This window comes from Myxocyprinus asiaticus, chromosome 20 (assembly GCF_019703515.2).
Source record: "Myxocyprinus asiaticus isolate MX2 ecotype Aquarium Trade chromosome 20, UBuf_Myxa_2, whole genome shotgun sequence".
Taxonomy (NCBI): domain Eukaryota; kingdom Metazoa; phylum Chordata; class Actinopteri; order Cypriniformes; family Catostomidae; genus Myxocyprinus; species Myxocyprinus asiaticus.
Genome location: NC_059363.1, coordinates 20,139,559 through 20,158,015, shown reverse-complemented (window position 1 = coordinate 20,158,015; position 18,457 = coordinate 20,139,559). Strand labels below are relative to the sequence as shown.

General features: G+C 38.0%; 1 protein-coding gene across 2 annotated transcripts; it reads right to left on the bottom strand.

Moving 5' to 3' along the window:
• Positions 1-3: 3 nt before the first annotated feature.
• Positions 4-17,333, bottom strand: LOC127411549 (protein Jade-1-like). Of its 2 annotated transcripts, none has more exons than XM_051647218.1 (11): positions 17,212-17,333; positions 15,499-15,582; positions 11,075-11,145; positions 10,719-10,876; positions 10,206-10,390; positions 9,889-10,100; positions 9,636-9,803; positions 8,784-8,900; positions 7,879-8,394; positions 6,926-7,043; positions 4-2,305 (listed from the first exon to the last, which is right to left on the bottom strand). In XM_051647218.1, exons 2-11 carry the CDS (start codon positions 15,545-15,547, stop codon positions 1,332-1,334), a joined length of 2,568 nt encoding a protein of 855 aa, XP_051503178.1. In that variant the 5' UTR covers positions 15,548-15,582; positions 17,212-17,333; the 3' UTR covers positions 4-1,331. The 2 variants fall into 2 exon arrangements, with proteins under 2 accessions (XP_051503178.1, XP_051503179.1); XM_051647219.1 differs by lacking the exon at positions 17,212-17,333 and adding an exon at positions 16,170-16,763.
• Positions 17,334-18,457: the final 1,124 nt, after the last annotated feature.

Here is an 18,457-nt window from a genome sequence, read left to right as displayed (position 1 = left end):
AGATAACTTAAAGGAAGTTTATTCACAATCTGCAACAAAACTACGGTACTGCATGAGAATAAATGAAAAAACAAGAAAAATACAGCAGCACTTGATTATATAAACATGTAGAAATACTTATTTCGAGAACAGTTAAATGAAGCTCTCTGGCTAATGTTTTAGTGCAACATCTCAACAGAAACAATCAGGCACACGATAAACTTTTTTCTTTTCTTTAGTTCAACTCACAATATGCCAGAAAAGACATTTACAGCCATTTAGAAAAAAATCCAAGAACAAATGTTATTTCAGTACTACTCCAAGGCAACCATGTCAAGAAGATTAGTCCTTTCAATGCAAGTTTCTTCGTTAGAACAATGATAGTGTCTTATGTTATTGTTTAATATCAAGTGCAAAAGTACTGTAAATACAAGGTAATGGATACTGCAACTAAATGATTGTGAAAAATCTACCTGATCAAAGCTGCAAATGTACATCTTGTGTCATCATTTCAGAATTCATACTGAGTGTGGGTCTGTCTGCCTGAATATAGTGTCCATCTATTGCTGAAGAATATTGTTACTGGAAAGTAGTTTTATTTTCTGAAAAGAAATGACTTAAGAGACTAAAGAGAGTTCATATAAGGCATTGACCTGTCCTGTTACACACACTGTTTGGAAGAGAAAATATAACAAAAAATAAAACTAATATATATATATGACATGACACTATAAATTAAACCTTGTACAAATAGAAGCAGATTTTACCTGAGAAGGAAAAGTTGCCATATCAGATGTGCAACACACAATGGCCTTTTAAGTTAGCAGAATAGCGAGAAATAAATTAAAACAAGCTTTCCTACATTTTGGACACTAATTAGACTGTTGTGGTCAGATCATTTTAAGTCCTCAGTTCTTCTGAGAAATTCTCGAATTCTATGGGATTTAAGACAGCCGAGCCAAACTGGCTCAGTTTCATGCTGGTAACATTTGAATGACCTCAAAAGTGCACATTGTCAATCAATACTTGTGCCACTTAATTTCACCTGATTGAAAGGGTTGAACTCAAAATTAAGAAAGTATAAAGCAAAAGACACTTCACTTTATCAGTCAATTGTTTGGTCTTTGAAACCTCTCCATGTATGCATTGCACACTAAAGCAGAAGGATCATAACAAGGGAAAGCAAAGGTTTTATATACACACAAAAATGAATAGTTTAAGCAACAGCAGAAAATTACAGAATAGAAAAATAAATATTATTCCACCAATTGCTGCTTTCATTGAAGAGCATATTAACAGAAGAAAAATAATAGATATTTTTGGACACATAGAATAAATGTCAGATACAAATTTCATGATGCAAGAACTCCATGTTGGATTACATCAGAACCGTAATATCTAGTCATTGGATCATGACTTCGAAGTCTTTGGGTGTGACACCTTTTGCCCTGCTCTGACTGGCCATGATCAGACTCTCCCTCATGGCTTCTGTTCTCACTTCCTGTCCGCAGCCGGGTCCTGATTGGATGGGAGGAGGAAGTTGGACTTGTATTATACATTTTTATTAGGGAAGCATTTTGGTCTGCCACGTCACTTCCTTCCGGTCCATCTTTTCCCCCTGCTGCTTTCTCACTTCTTTTTGGAATTCTGAAACTGCCCCAGTTTTTCAGATGCCTCCCAGTCGTTCCATTTGGCACCAGTTTTCCCTGATGTTGGCTTGTCTTTCTTGGCGATCCATTATAAGTGGTTGGTGTATTGTTTACAGAACTAGCAGTGCCAGTAGTTCTGCTGTGAGACAGCAACAATCTGTCATCCATGTTGTCTTCCTCTGTCTCATTCTTCACTGTATCCTCCATTGACTTTGACTGCCTTAGTTTGTCTTTCATTGATACCTGTTCCCAGAGCCTGCTGCTGCTCCCTCTCCTCCGGTCCTCTAGGGGACGCCCTATCTCATCGTCTCTTCGATGAGACTCAAAGGTCACACTTCCTCTCAGCCTGCTCTCAGAACGTTTCACTGTAGCTGAATCTGCTGTGGCCTCATTTCTCTGAATCTTGCAACCTCCAGAGCCTGAATCAACAATCCCCTCAGATCTGGGACTGTTCTCCATAACGAAGTTCTCCAGTCTGGACATCTTTGCAGGCTTGTCTGCTTCTATATGCTTTGAGACTCTGTAATGGTTACCCCCCTTCTCGTGATTTTGCACAGTGGAGCCCAGAGCACTGTTCTGCCCGCAGTGACCTTTCAGAGGTTGGGGGGATGCAGGCACAGGATGTGCTGTGCTAAAGTAAAACATAGCCTCCTCCAAACGTCTAGTTGAGGATACACCTGATGTTGTGATCGAGAGGTAAAAAGGAAGGTGAAACGGTTAGATGAGAAATTCTGGTAGATCTTATAAATGGGTCTAGTCAAAACTGACAATTTGTCACAAAATCTGCTTGATATATATATATATATACTGTGTGTGTGTATATATATATATATATATATATATATATATATATATATATATATAGTGTGTATATATACACACACTGGTGGCCAAAAGTTTGGAATAATGCACAGATTTTGCTGTTTCGGAAGGAAATTGGTATTTTAATTCACCAAACTGGCATTCAACTGATCACAGTGTATATTCAGGACATTAATAGCTACTTCAAAGAGTTCTTATCAAAAAATCCTCTATGTGCAGCAATGACAGCTTTGCAGATCCTTGGCATTCTAGCTGTCAATTTGTCCAGATACTCAGGTGACATTTCAACCCATGCTTTCTGTAGCACTTGCCATAGATGTGTCTGTCTTGTCGGGCACTTCTCAAGCACTTTACAGTCTAGCTGATCCCACAAAATCTCAATGGGGTTAAGATCCAGAACACTCCTTTCCAATTATCTGTTGTCCAATGTCTGTTTCTTTGCCCACTCTAACCATTTATTTTTGTTTTTCTGTTTCACAAGTGGCTTTTTCTTTGCAATTCTTCCCATAAGGCCTGCACCTTCTCTTTACTGTTGTACATGAAACTGGTGTTGAGCGGGTAGAATTCAATGAAGCTGTCAGCTGAGGACATGTGAGGCATCTATTTCTCAAACTAGAGACTCTGATGTACTTATCCTCTTGTTTAGTTGTACATCTGGGCCTTCCACATCTCTTTCTGTCCTTGTTAGAGCCAGTTGTCCTTTGTCTTTGAAGACTGTAGTGTACACCTTTGTATGAAATCTGCAGTTTTTTGGCAATTTCAAGCATTGTATAGCCTTCGTTCCTCAAAACAATAATTGACCGACGAGTTTCTAGAGAAAGCTGTTTCTTTTTTGCCATTTTTGACCTAATATTGACCTTAAGACATGCCAGTCTATTGCATACTGTGGCAACTAAAAAACAAACACAAAGACAATGTTAAGCTTCATTTAACGAACCAAATAGCTTTCAACGGTGTTTGATATAATGGCAAGTGATTTTCTAGTACCAAATTAGCAATTTTGTATGATTACTCAAGGATAAGGTGTTGGAGTGATGGCTGCTGGAAATGGGGCCTGTCAAGATTTGATCAAAAATTAATTTTTTCAAATAGTGATGGTGCTGTTTTTTAAATCAGTAATGTCCTGACTATACTTTGTGATCAGTTGAATGCCACTTTGGTGAATTAAAGTACCAATTTCCTTCTGAAACAGCTAAATCTGTACATTATTCCAAACTTTTGGCCACCAGTGTATATTAGAAATATTTTAACTACATGATGTGCCTATAAATTTATCAAAATTATTCACTTATCATTATTTGCAGAGAAGCCCCCATAATAAAGATAATTCAATATATAAATTCAAATTCAATTAACAAACTTAAATTATTCAATTAAAAATTGTTCATATTAAAATTATAAATATATTTAATAAACAGAAATTCAGATCATTCAAATTTATTACATTAATGTGGCAGACAGGTAAAGCATTGATTAGACAATACAAAAAGTGGCTTTAGAAGTCAATAGATTTAGTTTTATTTCCATTTCACTGAACATAAGCCAATCATTGGCCTACAGTCCACATCAATCCATTTTACAATCGAGTTTGTCAATCTGTCAGAGCAGGGTTTCTCAAACCCCTGGGGGTTCTAGGGGAACTCCAGGGGGTTTGTGAGAGAGTGAAGTGGTTGTGTACCGAATTAATTCTGTAATTTGCCAATTTTAAAAACACTGACAGATAATTCAACATCTCCGTCATTTGACAAATAAAAAAAAAAAAGAACACCACTTAAACCAATCGCATCAATTTTCCTTTTAACCATCATCAGGTTTGTTAACTCTCTCATGACTCTCTCTCCCTGCACGCACTGTGTATGTGCAAAGAGAGCATGAGAGAGTGCACGTGCTCATGCAACTGACGGTGAGAAAATGCCACTTTTTACTGCAAAAGTAAATTGTGTGCTACTATTCATAAAAAGGTATGACATAACAATGACTTTAATTATCCACAACACAATCATGCTTTAAAAGTCATTAACCTGACATTGTTTACCCTGTAGTCCTGAAAAGCAATAAGTGATGAATGTACTGTAACCGCTTGTGCTTTGGTTCAGTTCACTGCCGAAGCGACCGGTTAACAGAGACTTCTGCTGGGTCTTAAATGTGTCGATTAGACGGCCGCCTAAATGTTGCATGTTTAAACTTTTAAAATATACTTCCAAAATATGAATATAATATTTCTTTCCTAAATATATTTCTAGAAGAACAGGGAGACCACACAGTTTATAATGATTGCTACAGATCTGGCTTTGTTACTTCTAAGTCTTTTTTTATTATTGAAAATGTAAATATTGGCTATATCATATCAATAAATCAAATGTACACAGGGTACACAAATGGAATGACAGACAGTATGTTTATAAAACTATCAGGCAATTGAAAGCAGAAATGACAGATGAAAGACAATTTTTTTTGTTATACATTTTACAACTGTGACGGATAATCATATGTAGTGCAGTCTCAGATTGGAATAGAAATGCCAATGGTAAATAAAATAAAATAAAATGCACTGGCAGACAAAAGTTTGGAATAATGTACAGATTTGGCTGTTTCGGAAGGAAATTGGTACTTTAATTCACCAAAGAAACATTTCTGATATAACAAAACAGCACCATTACTATTTGAAAAAAGTCATTTTTGATCAAGTCTTGACAGGCCCCATTTCCAGCAGCCATCACTCCAACACCTTATCTTTGAGTAATCATACTAAATTGCTAATTTGGTACTAGAAAATCACTTGCCATTATATCAAACACAGCTGAAAGCTATTTGGTTCGTTAAATGAAGCTTAACATTGTCTTTGTGTATGTTTTTGAGTTGCCACAGTATGCAATAGACTGGCATGTATTAAGGTCAATATTAGGTCAAAAATGGCAAAAAAAGAAACAGCTTTCTCTAGAAACTCGTCAGTCAATCATTGTTTTGAGGAAATGAAGGCTATATAATGCTTGAAATTGCCAAAAAAACGAAGATTTCATACAAAGGTGTACACTACAGTCTTCAAAGACAAAGAACAACTGGCTCTAACAAGGACAGAAATAGATGTGGAAGGCCAGATGTACAACTAAACAAGAGGATAAGTACATCAGAGTCTCTAGTTTGAGAAATAGATGACTCACATGTCCTTAGCTGACAGCTTCATTGAATTCTACCCGCTCAACACCAGTTTCATGTACAACAGTAAAGAGAAGACTCAGGGTGCAGCCCTTATGGGAAGAATTGCAAAGAAAAAGCCACTTGTGAAACAGAAAAACAAAAAGAAAAGGTTAGAGTGAGCAAAGAAACACAGACATTGGACAACAGATAATTGGAAAAGAGTGTTATGGATCTTAACCCCATTGAGCTTTTGTGGGATCAACTAGACTGTAAGTTGTGTGAGAAATGCCCGACAAGACAGCCACATCTATGGCAAGTGCTACAGGAAGTGTGGGGTGAAATGTCACCTGAGTATCTAGACAAACTGACAGCTAGAATGCCAAGGATCTGCAAAGCTGTCATTGCTGCACGTGGAGGATTTTTTTGATAAGAACTCTTTGAAGTAGTTTAAGAAGTTCTGAAAAAAAAAATTCAAATTGTAATAGTCAATTTTTACGTTATTAATGTCCTGACTATACATTGTGATCAGCTGAATGCCACTTTGGTGAATAAAAGTACCAATTTCTTTCCACAAGAGCAAAATCTGTACATTATTCCACTTTTGGCCGCCAGTGTAAATATTCTAAGAAAAGAACAATACATGTAATAAAGGGTTATTAAAATAAAACAATAATCAGAAAAATGCAAGTGCAAAGATGTAAAATGAACTATATTTTGAAAGGTTACCATTACTTAATATCAGGGGGAAATTCAAGTAAATAATTAATGTCAAGGGGTTTCAGCTGATAAAAAAAGTTTGGGAAACCCTCTGTCAGACGAAGACTTAGAGGTGTTCTTATAGGATGCATTTTTGCATTTAATCTGCACATTTTTTTATTTATTTTTTTACTATGTACATATGCATCAGATTGACACTTTGAGTGTCTGACTTTGGTTGCCTCACGTCTTATGGATTTTCAGTGTCTTGTGTCATAATGGCTGTGGTTTTAGGATGTTGTGTCAAGCTACACAATCCATCCAGCTGCTCTGTCCAGCTGTATTTGAACACAAAAATATGTCCTGCAATACTAAGGCTCATTTTCTGCAGCCTGCTCTCAGTAAGTATGCTTCTACCACTGGACACCCCCTGCTGACTGCTACTCACAAAAAATTGGTACTTTAAGTTGGTACTTTAAGCTTGAATTGCTCTGCTGGTAGGAAAATTCCTTATTACAGAATTTACGTACGGTCAGTCAAGATTTATTGCATAAATTTTTTTGAACACATAATTTTTTAGACGATCACACTAAATTACGTGTTTACAGTGACAGCTCTATACAAGGCATATAAATACTCACCAGCGACACGTCCCTGCTCAAGCAGCTTGACATGATGATGAAAGACCTGCTCCTGCACTCGGCACAAGGTTCGTTTGATCCTTTCCCGACGGCTGACCATGTATGTCAAGTTACGTACCTAAACACAATCATAGGCAGGTAAAACACAGTAATGACACAGACCATACTTTTCTATAAAAATACTAAATTAGTTCGTTTTTTTAAATATCGAGTATAGAAGATTAAGTATAGAAGAGTTTCCTTAAACTGAAGACATGATGTATCAGTCATGAAGTGCACTTAATTTATGTTCTAATCCTTTTTAATGACACATACAAAAAGCACTCATCTCCATGTTTGTTTGGATTAAACTGCCTGTAAAAGAGTAACAGGCTTCCTTCCTGTTCACATTTCTTCACTACTGATGTCTGTTCTCATTATCTAGTATTTCAGAGAATAACAGTATGCACATTTTAAGCTTCTGCAATGGTGTAATGGAAGGAAGTGTATTAGAAAATTTTAAGTGATGACACCACTGAAAACACTGAGTTCCACCTTATGTTAAATTAAATTGACTATATTAATTCTGATTTATTTTGGGTTACTGGTTGGATAAGTAGTTCCTATTTTACAGGGGAAAAGTATGATATAGAGACAGTAAGTTTCAGTTCCAACCCATTGTTGATTGGATGGAGGTGAATTAATTTTGAAATTATACAAAGAGGCACTAGTCTGTCATGAAAACACAAAAACCTCTACCTGAACTGTCTGAAACTCTGTTTATTTGCAATCACTGAGAAAGGCCAGGGATTGGCTGGTTTAACCTCCTGTCTAATGGACTTGAGCTGTTCTTGGCTACTGCGGTCTCCTCTCATATTGATCCAAGGCCATTTTGGAGGTGAGGCCTGACTGTCCACTTCATATTGAGCCAAGGTAACGTGGCAACAGCAGGACTCAGTTTCAGTGCTACCTACCCTCTCAAGATCTTGTCGTAAATGAGTAAAGAGGCGGAGCCGACGCAACAGCACTTCTTGTTCCCGCCGGGCAAGGCTGTCTTCCTCCTCTTTCTTGGGCATGATGAGTGGCTGGTTAAAGTTTACTTTCCTCTTCAACTTCCAATATTGGAACAGGAAGTCCACCATCTCCAGGGGCAACTGCAGGTGCTCGGCGACTTCGTCAGCGGCGACAAAGCGATAGAATTCATCCTCAAGCTGTTGGACTCTAAGCTTGCGCTCACTGAGTCTCGTCTCTTCGGGGTTACATGTGGGTCGCGGCTCAGAGGAAGAGAAATCTACTCCCCCATTTCTACCTCTCTCCTCTTTCACTTTCTCCTCATCCCCCTCTTCCTCATTCCAGTCCATACCAGAGTGCTTGGGACAAAAGGACTTGAACTTTACTTCATCCGCCTCTGTTAGGATTGTGTTCATCTTCAAGCCACAATGCAGACCACACGTCACGTGGAACGCCACTCTGCAACTTTTGGCAGAACACTAGTTGAGAGAAAAGAGGGGGGTTTAGGAAAGGAAAGATTCTGGGATTAAAAACTGGAAGAGAGAAATAAAATTCTTGGCACTATTACTGATAGCTGATTACTGAGACATTCAAACCAGATGTAAAGCTACATTTGGGATTGTGACTCACTCGATGCCTTGATACTAAATACATCAAGTCCAGGGTGACATTTTTCAGTTCCTGCATTTAACTTAAATGATTATGTAATTTTATCCTCCAGGGTTAAATTTGTTAAACACTGAGAAAATATTCTGTTCTAAAGGCCATACTTCTGGTCTAAAATGCACTTTGACACTTCTGGAATATTTTGAAAGCTGAAATATCTGTATTTATAACAGAATAAGAGATACATATAAGAGATGTGTACCTGTATACAAGCTCCTGTTTTCTCTTTACACACACAACAAATGAGAGCCCATCTGTTGCTGGGTATATGAGACACATTAGTGATGGGCTCCATCTTCTCAGGGTTACCAATGCTTACCTAGAGAGAGAGAGAGAGCACAACAAAGACCAGTCTGAGCTCATATTATTACACTTCAAAATGAAGTGCAACTCACCCTCATGTTGTTCCTAACCTTTCTTCCAAGGAACACAAAAGGAGATGTTAGGCAGAACGTTAACCGCAGTCTCCATTTAATTTCATTGCAATTTTTCCGTTCAATTAAACTGAAAGGTTACTGAGGCTGTCGTTCTGCCACACATCTCCTTTTGTGTGCCATGGAAGAAAAGAGGATAAATAAATGGAAATAGATTTTTTTAAATTTTTTGGTGAACAACCCCTTTAACACATTGAGAAAAATAATCATTTTATAATCCTGTATCATAAAGTTGAAGTGATAAAATACTTTCCATCCCAGCTTAATATGCAGAGACAACTATATGTAAGCCATTCATATGTTAATGTTCTCAAAAAATGTAAGCACTGTCTTTCTGTGGCACTATGAAAATTGCTCTGTTTGTTTTAAGCAAACAGTCTATACAATCACAATTACATTGACTCAACCATTGGTGTGAGTTGGGGCAGGACTATCTCTTTGTTTGACAACTGGCAGACAGGTGGCATTTCAAAAAGCTGTTTTGAAAACAAAGTTTATTTTTGCAAATCCATTTGGTGACTCAGAAATGACATACTTCAGCTTTAATTTGTGCATGTGTAATTGTGTCTCCTTTAATGCTTTTTGTACATGATACACTCTTAGCTGAGATTAGTGCTTACTTCTGGTATCCAGAGGGCACAGCTGACATGGACCCACTTGGTGCCGCTGCGGGTGGGTTTCATGGCTCCGCCCTTCTTAGGGCACAGATGGCATTTGGGAAAGATGCCCAACGCACATGTACGGCAAAGCCAGCTGCCTTCCGGTACCTTCAGTATACCATAACAAGCCTGTGGGTAGATACATGGATACTATAGTCATGGAATACATATGCACTGAAACACTGGCAAATATCACATACACACATGCACACACCTGGTGCACACATATGTTGCACTTGTCACAGAACACCATCTCGTTGCCGTCCTCGCCATCAGGTGACTGACAGACGTCACACACCACATCCTCATCATACTCTATGCCAAGCCCCTCCTCTGTCTCCATGGCGTGGCTCATGTTGTCATAGCAATGCCGTTCAAATTCCTCCATGACCCGTTCCATTGTCAGCTCATCCAAGGGTTGCATGCCTACAAACCAGTTTACTTTAGTATGAAATGTTTTCCACTAGCTTGCACAATGTACAAGAAATGTGTCTTTTTGAGTGCATTCCACATTGTATTTCATATGCTCACCCATCTTACTGAACTCTTCATTAGCAATCTGAAGCCAAGCTACGTCCTCCTCGTTCAGGTCATATCGACACATGCCATCAGCTAACGTCTGAATACCCACGTATCCCAGCACTGATGACTCAGATGAGCGAATGAACTTCTTCGGTCTGATGAACAAAGCAGCGGGGCATTTCTCAGCTACAGTGCTGTTTAAAAGAAAGAAACATAAAAATAAACAAAAGGCAACAACTGAATAAGAATATGTTGACAGTTTTTTAAGGTGCGTAAGATATTCTGTTAAATACTTTCTCCTGTCCCAGTTCATTTCCCTGAAAAGTGTAAAAACTTTAGCTCTATCAAAACATTGCTCTGTTGAGTATCCTGACAGCAAGATTGGCTCAACCACAGGCATGAATTTGGCACGGGACTCTGTTTGTCTGAAAAATGGAAGCTGAAGGGATAATTTGGGGAAACATTACTTTTGCAATTTCGTTTTGGCATAAATGGCACACACACTCCACTTTCACTCCATACCGCACTGCAGATTGTGGTATGGATTCGGGACTAACAGGGACTTGAACCCCTTTCTCCCACTCCTGCCGCCAGGGATCAGCCAACTCATAATAATCTTCAGGATTCAGCTGGTATGAGTCATGCAGCTTCATGGCTGTGATCAGGTCTGTTCTGAATACCTGGAGGAAGAAGGAAATGAAGGAGTTGTGACTGTTAGAATAGGTGTTCACTGTAAAACTGCATGTGTGAGTCCAAAAGCATTACAAAACAAAAAGATTTAAAGCATATCATCTTAGTCTGTTAGGATCATCTGTGTGGCAGTATTAAAAGTGTGACAGTTCTGTGAGTACTGTATATGGTGGGGAAATGGATTGTACCTCTGATGGTCTCTTCCCATTCTGTTTCCTGTGTTTAGAATTGGAGTGCTGAGACCAGGATGTGGAGTTACCTGAGAGAGACAGAAAAACATACTCATGCATGCTACTCTGTGTTCACTACCACTGAATAAAAGGGCAATTAAACACAGTCATCAAAAATAATGATATTTCTAATACACTGGCTTGCACATCAAATTACACAACCTTCCAAATTTGCTCAAAGCAAGCCCTTAAAACTGGAACAAACAAATTTAGCCTAGTCTGTAGCCTCTCTGTTGGACCTTGTAGAACATCAAAAAAAGTCCACACTCATCTTCCTCAGAACAAACATCCTTTAGGTCCCTGACTGTCTGTCTGTAAGTTTTCAACCCTAAACAGACCATCACTGAAAAAACTGATGGCATACATCCAGCCTGAAAGCATTTCAAACAGCATGTCTTGTGTTGAAGATGCTGAGAGAGAGGTAATATTAATGTTATTAAAAGCATAATGAGAAGCAAAAAGAATGGTAATTTTAGTTTTAAGAAGTGCCGGTATGGACCTTATTTATAGTGGCGCCATCTTTAATTTTTGACGAAAATGAAAATGAGGCTGTGAGGGATAGACTTACAGTCTCTTCAGTGAGTTTTACAGTTGTTTAAAAGAGTTTTGGATCATTCTGCTGATGAAACATTGAGAAAAAAAAACAAACAATCATATTTCTAATAAAATTCAGCAAGATTAATTTTTTTTGAAAAAATGATTTGTAGGAAATTAGATTTGATGCTATTAAAGGTGTACTCAGTAAGATTTTAGCTGGCTTTTCCTCGTCCCAATGGTCCCAGAAGTTCTTGTGGCTTTGTACTCTAAACTGACATCTCTCGTCCTGGATCCTGGAAGCTTGTTTACTAAGTACTGCCGCTTTAAACTGAATATGTTTGTTTATCTTGTTTTGTTCCTTTTAGTCTGTGTTTTTATCCATCTCAAACTACGCACATCCCTATAATGGACATTACTGTATTTAATTTACACTCATTTTTGCGTGTTGTTGCACGATGGACAGTGACCATGGAGCCACAAGCTGCAGGTAGTAGCTGTTTTGTTTCATGACTCTGGCAGGGACCTCCTCCTGTTTGGACATTTTATCTTTTTACTTGCACTCATTCTGTTTGGACTGTCTGGTGGATCACACTCCTGTTTATCAATGATATACCACCATCATCACTCTGGACTGTACGGTTGACTCGGGCTCTGTCGTTTGTGGTAAGTATTGTGCTTGTTATTTTATTGTTTAGTTGGCTTAATTTGTTTATATGTACAATATGTACTGTTTGAGCATGGGCTGAAAGCACTCTATAAAGTAAACATGTTATTATTATTGTCATTACTAGTGGTAGTAACAGTCAATTGCATGACATAGGTTGTCATGTGCTGTCAATGTAAAATTTAACAGCTCTTATTGGCTTCATCTTATGCGAGTGTACATCACTTTCAACATATTTCAAAAACAATTCATGTATTCATGTTTAAAGGTGCGCTCAGTTATTTTTTTATTCAATAACCGTATAAAAGCTGTTTTATTCTACATGGTGAGGGTCCGCACATGGGGGCTGCCATGCTAGAATCACTTGACCAGCCGAACACTATTTTATTTTCAGTAACCATGCTGTTATTTGACACTTTCACTGATTGATTAAAGTAATCATGGCTGACTGTGAATACAAAATTTCTACAATGTCATCTGAAACAGAAAACTACTGATTTTAAATGATGCGGCATCCAAGCCACTAGGTGTCAGTGTAAGTCCATGACCACACAAACAGAAAAGTTACTGAGTGCACTTTTAAAACTTTTTTAATTAGCAAAAACTTAGTTCACCTTTAAAGCTGCACTATGAAACTTTGGGCTCTCTAGCCACATCTGTGGTTGAAACCTAAAATTGCAAGTATTGAGGAGAAATTCACACGAGTTGCGATTTGGCACTGCTCTTCTGATGGATGAAACTCATGGTTCGAGGTTACTTGCTTTGCCTGTGATCACTCTGAGATATTGACATGCAGAGCAGGAGTCATGACGTGCTATTTTCATGTTGGTATTATGTTATTCCTTTAGATATTTATAACTGAGATTTTACTTTAAGATAAACATACATATTTTAATAAAATTATTCGTGTTTTATCCACTACACAATACACATTAAAGTTTTTATTGTACTACACAAAGTAAGAGGTGAAACTTGTGAAATGGCTGATATGACTTCAATTGAAGACACTATATTTTTATATTACAATCTACAACCTCAGTGGACAATGCAAGTGAACTGTAATACTATAATAGTAGGCCTATGCACTGCAAACAATAAGACTGTAATATAAAAACACAAAATGAGGATTCAATAATGATGGGTTTGAAAAACATTTTTGAACATGAAATTAAAAATTACAATAACAAGTGTTAATTGTTCCTTTGGAAGTAAAAGTTATAATAGAGAGATGTTACACACTAAACAAATCATTGTACATTGCTGTGCTATGAAATCAGTACATCATAAACAAGTTAAGATGAGCATACATTTATGGGGATCTACCTTGCACCTATAGTGGCTTTAGATGCAACATTAAATTGTCCACTCTGCTTAAAGGAATAGTTCACCCAAAAATTTGCTGATAATTTACTTAGCCTCAGGCCCTCCAAAATGTATATATAACCTTCTTTCTTCATCAGAGCAGGATTTAAGATTTTTAGTAAAGTATAGCAGGTTTTTTTTCTCCCCGATTTGGAATGCCCAATTCCCAACGCGCTCTAAGTCTCGTGGTGGCATAGTGACTTGCCTCAATCCGGGTGCCAGAGGATGACTCTCAGTTGCCTCCTCGTCTGAGACAGTCAATCTGCACATTTTATCACATGGCTTGTTGAGTGCGTTACCGCAGAGACGTAGCATGTGTGGATGCCCACGCTTTTCTCCGCGGCATCCACGCACAACTCACCCCGCGCCCCACCGAGAGCGAGAACCACACATTATAGCGACCACAAGGAGGTTACCCCATGTGACTCTACCTTCCCTAGCAACCAGACCTATTTGGTTGCTTAGGAGACCTGGCTGGAGTCACTCAGCACAAGTATCCCAGGTTTTTAGCTTCATCCAATGCAAGTGAATGGACACCAATTTTTGACTGTCCAAAAAGCACACTTAGTCAGCATCAAAGTAATCCACACGACTCCCACCAATCAAGTAATATCTTCTTGGTGATACCAGTAATAGTGAATCGATACATTTGTGTGAAAAACCTGGGATACTTTCCTAAAAATCTTAAATCCTGTTCTGATGATGAAAGAAGGTCATACACATCTTGGATGGTCTGAGGGTGAGTAAATTATCAGCAAATTTTCATTTTTGGGTGAACTATTCCTTTAAACAGAAAGGGCAATGGAAAGTGACAACTTGTGAATTTCTGTGACTGGGGAAAAATAAATAAAACAACAGCGGCACACACACACTTAGGGAATCTAGAAACAAGCAATGCTATAAAATACCCTGAAGTCATAAATATTAGTAAGCATGTAACAGTAACTTCAACAGAATTTTTTTTTTTTTTTTTAATGTTGTGATCGGTAAACAAAACATATGAGTAATGTTCAATTCATTAAACCATGACAACCAATATAAGCTTCAACAACCCTACCAGAAAAAATATCCAAGCATTACAGCAGGTAAACAACTTCGCCAAACAGTTAAAAATCCATTAGGAGAATGATTTCTAACTGAACTCGCTTCCCCAACACTGCCGGACCTTATTTATGAGCTTACAGACATGACATAAACATGCAAGGATGAATGATGGATGACTGCGATTTCGTGCCAAATCTGACCCTACAGCTCTACATAAAAATCATTATTCTAGTGAATAAAACAATGACAGGGTTTTGAACATGATTATTATTTATGTTCTCACTCAATAATTAACTTTTGTTAATTGGAACCAAGAAATCTTACAAAATGCAGCTTTAGAGACTGCAAGTCTATTCCTCAGTCTCATTTTCATGTCAAAATCAAATATGGTGCCACTGTGAAAAAAGGTCTACTAGATGCACCTTAAGGATTAACAGCTTTCCATTAGAAGTTGTTGGGGGTATGTTTTTTTATTTTTAAACAAGGGCTGAATGTTTCCATTAATAACAGGCACCTAAAGGTTACGTTTTTAATTTCTGTGCCACTATCGGCACCAAATGGAATTGCAATGTTTTTATTATAACAGTGGCTCAACTAATAGCGTGTTTTCCGAGCACTTGCAGACAGTGGGTATCATTTCTAACTTGTTTGGTGTAAAAATCCTCTTTGCTGTTGTTAGTGGCTCAGAAATTAAACACTTCACCTTTAAATTTTACCAGAAGGGAAATAAGTTTCTCTGGGCAAGTTAGTACTAGAGAAGACTGGGTCTACTTACTTCCATTGTCCGAGTCTTCACTGGTGCTCGGGACACGGCTTCGCTTCATTATCAGCTGCCGTGGCCTTCAAGTGATCCAGAAATCTGTAGAGAGGTTGATCAAACATAAGCAGAACATTCCTGAAAACTGATCCTGCACAGCTCACTGCTGCTTTCCATTCAGTCAGCCAGAACTTGACAGACTAAAGCCAACTGAGACTGTGCAGCATAGAACACTTAGGTTAAATTATTCTGTTCTTAAATCACTAAAAAGTGTATTTTCAATTAGATATATGCCATCCATGACACACAAATGCATTCTTGAAGGGAAAGGTTAGCTTAGCATTTGGGGTTAAACAAACTTATAGTTTACCATTTTGTTATTATCAAGCAACTACATGGCATCTAACCAACAGAAGAAAGCGAAAAAAACAAAACTAAATCCCTAATAATAGAGCAGATGTACAAACATCGTAGTCGAAAAACTTAGCCGATTTATCATTATGTTCACTCAAAATACTATAAATGTTATGTTTGATCAAATAACTATCAGATTCGGCGTGTTTTTAAAATCAAACTGTCAAAGTTCTGTTGAATGCACTCATATATGTGACGGCATAACACAAACGTCTCTCAACTGTCAATGGAACACACAAAAAATGACAGCCAGTTTCACTAAGCAATAAACATACTCATGTTTTTAACCGACTGTTTGGTTTAGGCATGTTTTGAAGCAGGAGATGTTCCTGATTTGACACACATTAAATATTTCACCACTGAACACGTATTTCAGATCCAGCAGCACATAAACAACAGCTCGCAGCACAAATCTACATGCGACGCTGCTGACAGGCCACGCCCCTTGACGTCGTATAGCTGTCCATTTCAATGCCGGTTTAAAATTAAAACCAAAACTATTTATATTTATTTTCTCCAGTTTTACGCTTTGAACTAAAAAACATCACTGCTACGCTCTCTTGAATTATACATATGTTGGTCAATTTAAAGCACAACCTAATGTATCAAGAAAACCGTGTTTAGATATATTCGTTCGTCCAGAAAATGAATTTCTAATGCACGAGTAAACGAACTTAGCTGGAATTAACTTCTAACTACATACACACGATTACAATATTTTACTACCGTTAATTTCACACCATCATGGCAGAACTGAGTCCGGACTAGCCCAGACCGTGACATGCGGAATGTAATTACCAACACCACCCCTATATTGTCCCCTAAAATAATCACGATTCATTCATCGTCTATAACTGCGATATATGGAAATCTGTTTGGTGTCGTTTGCTTCTTAAAAGCCAACTTTTAGGTTGAATAACATACGGTACACAGCCAGGCCAGGAGGCGCGCGCCTAACTTGCGATCTGACGCTTCAACACACACACACACACACACACAAGCGCACGCGCGCACACACATACAGGGTTAGCAGCTTGATTCAAACTAACTATCAAACATCAACGCAAACATACCCGGGGCTTATAGCAATCAATAAAGGGGTCAGATGCATGAAAACATTTATTTAGGGCACCGCCAGCTGCTTCTGAAATTAATCTTTTGGCGCCATTTTAATGACGTGCTACATTCGCAACGGACCATCTGCACTAAGAGCTCGCGGAAATCCTGGAAAACACTGCACGCATGTGGGAAAATAAAACCGTATCTGCCTGTAAAAACATCCATATTGCAGCGAAAATGAAACGGGAGTGTACCTACATATAAACGGCCTTGCTGTTCCAGCGTCGGCGTTTCTAGGTAGCTAAACGGTGGTGCTTGCTCAGAGTTTGAGTAGTCGACTCGCCTTTCCTCCACCCAACAAAAACACATGCAGGTTACGTATGCGTGCTGCTACAGCTGCGTCCCTCGTCCGCTACCAGTAGGGCTGGGAATCGATTCCAAAAAGAATCGAGTCCGACGCGTTGGGAATTGAGAATCGACTCAAACGTTGGAATAGACTCCAAAGCTGGAGTCGATTCCTTTCGAGGAAACCGGTTGATATTTTTGCGTGTATTTCTTCGACCCCTGAACTACTATACATTTCATTAACCTGACTCTGTCATGTGTAGTCCGACAGCATCTGTAAATCCGCGCCGTTTTTTCATCTGTATGAAGCGATCACACAATTCAACATATCTGCTTTCCAGACCTGTATTGTTTGCTGGTGTTTTACTTTGGGTTAATATCAAGTAACATACCAAAGTTGTGACAGTAAATTGACATACAATAACAACTTCCCCGATGTTACAACACAAGTCTGCAACAAGGAGATGGCAGAGTTGAGTCAGCTGCCCAGTTCACATCAATAAATCGAAACGTTTAAATTATCTAGAATCTAACGCTAATACTCATTCGACATTTTTAGTGTTTTAAAACCTTTTGCATATATATATATATATATATATATATATATATATATATATATATATATATATATATATATAAGTAGCCTAAATTGTACACAATTTTTATTTACAATTATTTTATGAAATCAAATAAAAAAACAGTGTATTGTTTGGACATTTTATTTAGTGTACAAACGGTAGTGGACAATTACTGTACATTATAATATAAACCTCTTTCTAAACAAGAACTCGTGAGTGGTAACAGACAGTTTCAATGTAGGTTAAATGGTGCTTTTAAGACTATATGCGGTAGTTCTTCGAACTTTCCTCAAATGTATCTCACGGGATTGAAGCATCGCGTTTTAGTATGTGCATATAGGCCCTGATTTAATTTGAGAATGGACCTATTAATAGTAAATGTCTTTCATCCTATTATAAAAAGTGCGAAGAATGCTTAGTAATGAGCTGTTTATTATGTGATTTAACTTCAACCTCCCGTTATTTTCGGAATCGAAAAAAATGAGTCTGGAATCGACTCTTGGAATCGATTCCAAAACCAGTAATTTCTGGAATCGAACAGCCCCAGCTACCAGTGGGAGCACGCACGCATATCTCATAGG

What these genes read in the sequence shown, in the direction of transcription:
- LOC127411549 (XM_051647218.1), bottom strand. Translation starts at nt 15,547, where the DNA reads ATGAAGCGAAGCCGTGTCCCGAGCACCAGTGAAGACTCGGACAATGGA. An exon ending in GTGCCCTCTGGATACCAGAA is followed by an intron (nt 8,901 to 9,635) that starts GTAAGCACTAAT and finishes CTCTCTCTCTAG; the next exon opens with GTAAGCATTGGTAACCCTGA. An exon ending in TACGACAAGATCTTGAGAGG is followed by an intron (nt 7,044 to 7,878) that starts GTAGGTAGCACT and finishes GATTGTGTTTAG; the next exon opens with GTACGTAACTTGACATACAT.